Below are 5,705 nucleotides of genomic sequence, written 5' to 3'. Positions count from 1 at the left end.
TTTTAGGGATAGTAGAAGCTTTTCTTGCAACCTGGCCTATTTAGGCAAATATTTCTACTAAGTTATCATTTAAATTGTGTTCATATTTTGAAAAGTTGAGCAAGATAGCTCTTGGATGATTATACTTCCGGACAATATTAAACTCGGGTCTAATGTTTGATATATTGGGCAAACTATTAGGCAATTTATTAGAATGTTATTAAACTCGGGTCTAATGTTTGATATATTGGTCAAACTATTAGGCAATTTATTAGAATGTCATCTAACGTTGGAGATAGTTACTTATAAAATTTTAGATTGTAGTCTAATGTTTAGACCGTGATTTAAACGGTCAATAAGTGACCGGCAGCACAAAAAAAGATTCATAAGTTGCAAGAGAAAATAAAAAGAGGATCATTTACTAAACAATTATCCCAAAAAGAAAAACCACAGAAAATTTATGGTGAAACCTTACTATATGCAAATATCGATATCTATTCCCTTCCGAAAATCATTTATTCTTGTAATTCGATCAATCACAAGCCACATGTATCAAAATAAATCATAAACGATGTTTTATCACTTATAATATTCCTACCCCGAGCCATATAAATTGATGACTTAGAAACAAATACACTGAGAGCGGATATACCGTTGAAGTTACACATATTGGACAGAAGTCAGTAAATTTAGCACACATGAGGTTCATGGCTTGCTTGTTGGTTGGTTTAATTTTCATATGATATTGCGTTAGACTTTTTATCTAGATCATCAGACTATATTATTTAAAGACTTCGCTAGCTTCTATTAATATGTTAGTTCGGAAGTGACTATAAATAATTTAAACAAGATTCACTCGACAAATAATACACTTTGGGTGTCAATTAAGTCCACCCTAATTTTGAGGTCACGACACTTTCTTCCTTTCTTAAATTCCTTATTCGGTCAAACATGTCTACATAAAATGAAATGGAAGGAGCAACAAATATTGTTTCTTTCAAAATATTCAATCGTAATGACAAATAACATAGGATTGGCAGTCTTAATCTTTTCTTTGTTACTTTTAATGACAATATTGTTGTAAGAACAGTATTGAATATAAGTAGTCTCTAATAATGGACATTCTATTTAGAACAATTTAAACTCGGAGCAGAAAGAGAGAAGGAATTAAACTATTTGACTAATTACTACTATCTAAATAGTGCAAAGATACACAGAAAAGTGACAAGGATAAGGAAAATTTTCTCATCACATAATCATACATAAGGCGTTTAATTAATTGATTCTCCTACATTTCTTGAATTCTAAACATAATGCATCTATCAACTCTATCAAGAAGCCTAATATCATCAAGATTGTACTGTTGATCATCAACACTAGTTTCATGGTCATCAATTGAGATGTTTAAATCCAAAGAAACACAATTAGGACTAATACTCCTAGTTTCCTCCATTGCGTTTGCCCCTTTAATTTCCTCATTGTCTGATCCATCACAAGGAGAAACACCTCTTGATGACCTAGAACTAATAAAACTCTCATGATCACAACTCAAAATGATAATGGCATCCCTTAGACTCACTTCTTCATCTCTTGAATTTGTAATTTTCCCTCTTTCAATTGCCTTCTTGATTCCCCTTTGAGAACAATAGTCCACTTGTTCCACATCCTCCACGAAGAAAACGCGATGAGGATTCGAAGAAACCCCTTGTGCAAATCTCTCAATGTAGCTACAACTTTGTTCATCTCGCGACCTTTTGTAATCCGACTTCATGGAAGAAAAACTGCTCAGAGCAATCGATGTGCATCGCGAATAAGAACCAAACACAACCTTAGCCAATTCCCTTGCAATTTTTTCTTTTGCTTGAACATCATTGCCTAGGAAAAATAACCAAGTGTCCTCTTTGATTTCACCATTTCTTTTTATCATTCCTGACCTACATTGCAATATTGTCCCTGAAATTTCTCTAATGACCTCTTTCTGCCATGGCACTTTCTCCTCCAATGCATTGGTAAGAATCTTCAAGTTTTCTAAATTGAACTCCTTAAACATTGAAGTATAGTAATCCATCTCCATGATTTGATCACTTGAGGAAGCGGAATTAGGAGTAGAATTCGGATTACTTGAAGAAAATGCGTTTCTAGGCTCACCATCACTGTGCTCAGGAATGTAGATTCTCAGACTTGTTTCGCGTGTATTATCATTTTTCTCCCTCCATGTGTGTACTTCTGGATCAAGAAATGGCGAATTGAATATTGAAGAAGGCGATGTTGAAGAAGGAAAGGTTAAACTTCTTTCAAACATCTTGGTTTTTTTATGAGACGAGTTGCATATTGAATTCCATTTCTTGCAGAGTTGTTCAATTGACACATTCTTCTGAACGAAAACAAAAATTTTAAGTTTAGAATTTTTGCCAAAAAAAAAAAAAAAAAGGTGGCCTAAAGATAAATCAAGATTTGAGGCTTATAAGGTACCTGTTCATGATGATGATTACTATTAAGTCTTTGCCTCTCATCTTTAAGCCATGAAGGTAAATTTGAGGACAATGTTGAAGATTCAATATTAGAAGCATTGTTTTGTTGTAAGCTCAATGCTTCTACTTTGAACTTGGAAGAGCAATCAGCGCAACAAGTCAATTGTTTCTCATGATAATGATCTCCACTATCAATAATCATCCCACAAGATCCATTTTCAGATGCCTTGCGTCTAAGTTCAAGTTGTGTATCACTGATATACAAATATAAAAAACATTGGAAAAAATCAATAAGTTGACAAAAACATTCCCTATAAAAATAAAAATAAAAATTAAAACAAAAACCAAAACAAAAATTAGTTATGAAATTCGTTCATTAATCTATTGCTAATTAGCCAATAACTAACAAGATGTTTTGATAATATGTCATTAAATAGAATTAGCAATGGATTTTGTTGTTTAGTAATAGAAGTTGTCGTTGCTAATTTTTATTTTTTATAATTCACTGTGTGAAAGCTTTGAGTGTTTTTTTTTTTTTTTCCAAAAAAAAAACTTTACTTTCTCATATTTTGAGGGAGTTAAAGAGAGAGCCGACCATAATAAAATTAAAGTGGAGGAAAAAAAAAGGAAAAGGGAAAAGTGAATGGTCAAACAACAAATTGCCTAGAATGAGAAGAAGAAGAAGAATAAAGGTGAAAGAAGGATTAAGGAGTAATGCTTTTGAGGAATATTAGTAGAAATATAAAAAGGGTAACTAACACGTTTTCTGCTCTCTTTCATGTAACATTTTCTGCACAAAGGATACTTTCGATCAAAGATAACTCCCAAAATTTAACAATCAAATTCAAGAAAATTTGGTAATGCTGATACACCAAATAACAATCAAATTCAGCCAAAAAAAAAAAAAACGATGAACTCATTAAAATTCAGTAACTAATTTATTTGGATATAAGTAATATGATTGATTGCGTAAAGGATTTTTACATCAATAAATCAATTATTTACTGGATTACTCCCGAACTTCAGTCACTAAACAACACAAAATTCATTGCCGATCATATTTAACGATGGATTAGCTTATAAAAAATTCACGTTAGCAATGAACTATTTAGAGAGGGATTAATGCCAAATTCCGTAGCTATTTCTTGTTTTTTGTAGTCGAAGATTTACATATTGTTATAAGTGAAACTTAACCTGAAATTATAAAAAGTATATATCTTAAAAATCTATAAATTGACAGTGCATATTGTTTAAGTGTTTTATCCTACCTGTCAGAGTTGAGACTCAGGCCCAAACTGCCAGTAGGAACAGTAACAGGATGCAGGCCCCAAATAGATTCCAATGAATTATGACCATTTCTGCATCTCATGTAAGTTTGAAATGTTGCAATTCCCACAAGCCAAAATTTTCCATTTTCACCAATACTACAAACCAATCTCCCGAGTTCCATGATCATGTGTTCCACAGAATAGTAGTAACTTGAATTATTGTTACTATTAGCCCTATAATCAGTAATCCACTTGAGATCTCCCAAGTACAAAAGAACTCCTTTGGTCACTAGACTTTTCACAAGGCAAGTCAATTCTCCTATTTTTTGCTCAACTTCTTCTCTTGTGAGATTAGCAAAACTTGAAAGAGGGACACTTATGAGTTTAATTTCCTTCAAAGATTCATCAATAGTAAAATCTCCATTTATATTGTCAACCTTATCCATCACTCCTTTAATCACTCCTTCTAAGCTGTCAATACATTCACCAACTATCACAATACTTTTCCTCCTTTTGTTCTTTAGACTTTCCACGACACTCATCACATCCTCATCTTTAACATGTGCAAAAGAATTAGGAGTACTACTTACTTTGTTGCAACTTGCTTTTAATAATCCACCACTTTGATCATGAGAAAGGAATACATGGTTGTTGTTGTTGTTGTTTTCTTTGGGCTTACTTGAAGGAGAAGGACTTTGAGAAGTAGTACAGATGAGGTCTAGTGAAATTATAGCTTGTTCAACATTGGTTTTGACTTGAGTACTAGAAAAGCCAGCTTCTCTCATGACCCTACTCACACTAGGATCATCCAAGATAGAAATAATGAGTTGCTCAAGATCTATCTTCACAGCCAGAAGAGGTTGTTGTTGTTGTTGTTGATGATGATTCTCTACTATTGACCCTCTCCTCTGATGAGCTTGAGCACGCTTGAAGGCGGCCACAAGCGCGTTAGAAATGGAAGGATGTTGATGTTGATGTTGATGTTGATTCTGATGAGGATTATAAGGGCCTAATAACATGGGGCTACTAGAAGAAGAGGAAGATGTAGGAAGGCGATTGAGGGCCACGTTGAAGCAAAGCTCAAGGGCTTTACAACGAAGGGGGTGAGACTGAGACTGAGTCTGAGACTGGAGACATGCTTTCCTAAGTAAGCCAGAAGAAGAAGAGAGTAGGGTGTTGGCTACATGGAGAGGTGTCACTTGGGCATGGCCGCGACGTTTCGCTAGCACCACAGCTTGTTTTACTATATTTGCTGCCTCTGATGTTAGAGCTTGTTGCACTGTGCAACCTCCACTCCTCATTTTTAACTACTTGATCAAGAAATTAAGGAAGAAGAAAGTTGGCTAATTTTTTGAGCTAGGGTTAATTAAGCTAAGGTGTATAGACCCTTGTGATCAAAGTCTTGGTTTCCTGATGAGTAGAGAATTAAAAGTTGCACTCATATAAACAAGGCTTATGTGACTTGATTGAGTTAAGATTTAACATGGGATTCAAGACCTCAATAGACGGAATGAATTACAAAAGAGAAATTAAACCCTATTCAACCTCAAAGAATTAGGTTTATATATGTCTATCTTGGATAGAGGATTGTGTAGACATCAAAGCTGAAATCTAGAGTAAGATTGTATTGTTTGAGAGAGAAGAGAGAAATATAAGGTTGGAGGTAGTGAGGAGTTAATAAGTTTGAACTTTTATTTTATGTGTCAGGGCCTGTTCTTTTCTTGTATGTGAGGTAAAATTTTGGGGGTCCAAAAGTGATTTGTAGTGGAAAGTGGAATGCGTGTACTGACAAGGAGGAAGAATTGCACCATTACCAAAGGCAACTAATCAACTTCAAAAAAAAAAAAAAAAAAAAAAAAATCAACTTTAGTTTACTCTCTTATACACATTTGTAGATTTATTTAAGTTACATACGCCTTCGATATAATGATTTTTTATATCTTTTGGTTACCTTTATTTGTTATAGTTAACGGGTAATTTGTCATAT

General features: G+C 33.8%; 1 protein-coding gene across 2 annotated transcripts; it reads right to left on the bottom strand.

The window, feature by feature from the left end:
• Nucleotides 1-1,191: 1,191 nt before the first annotated feature.
• On the bottom strand, nt 1,192-5,428 carry LOC132625902 (protein SMAX1-LIKE 3). Of its 2 annotated transcripts, none has more exons than XM_060340532.1 (3): nt 3,719-5,428; nt 2,452-2,704; nt 1,192-2,350 (listed from the first exon to the last, which is right to left on the bottom strand). In XM_060340532.1, exons 1-3 carry the CDS (start codon nt 5,017-5,019, stop codon nt 1,268-1,270), a joined length of 2,637 nt encoding a protein of 878 aa, XP_060196515.1. In that variant the 5' UTR covers nt 5,020-5,428; the 3' UTR covers nt 1,192-1,267. The 2 variants fall into 2 exon arrangements, with proteins under 2 accessions (XP_060196515.1, XP_060196514.1); XM_060340531.1 differs by having other exon boundaries at nt 1,192-2,353; nt 3,719-5,426.
• Nucleotides 5,429-5,705: the final 277 nt, after the last annotated feature.

The sequence above is a fragment of the Lycium barbarum genome, chromosome 2, assembly GCF_019175385.1.
Source record: "Lycium barbarum isolate Lr01 chromosome 2, ASM1917538v2, whole genome shotgun sequence".
Classification (NCBI taxonomy): domain Eukaryota; kingdom Viridiplantae; phylum Streptophyta; class Magnoliopsida; order Solanales; family Solanaceae; genus Lycium; species Lycium barbarum.
The sequence above is the reverse complement of the archived record's forward strand: the minus strand, read 5'-3'. Positions and strand labels throughout refer to the sequence as shown.

Excerpts from the sequence above, each read along its gene's own strand:
- LOC132625902 (XM_060340531.1), bottom strand. The coding sequence starts at position 5,019 with ATGAGGAGTGGAGGTTGCACAGTGCAACAAGCTCTAACATCAGAGGCA. Across the intron at positions 2,705-3,718 it reads CTGAGTCTCAACTCTGACAG|TGATACACAACTTGAACTTA; the intron begins GTAGGATAAAAC and ends TTTGTATATCAG. Across the intron at positions 2,354-2,451 it reads GTAATCATCATCATGAACAG|AAGAATGTGTCAATTGAACA; the intron begins GTACCTTATAAG and ends GTTTTCGTTCAG.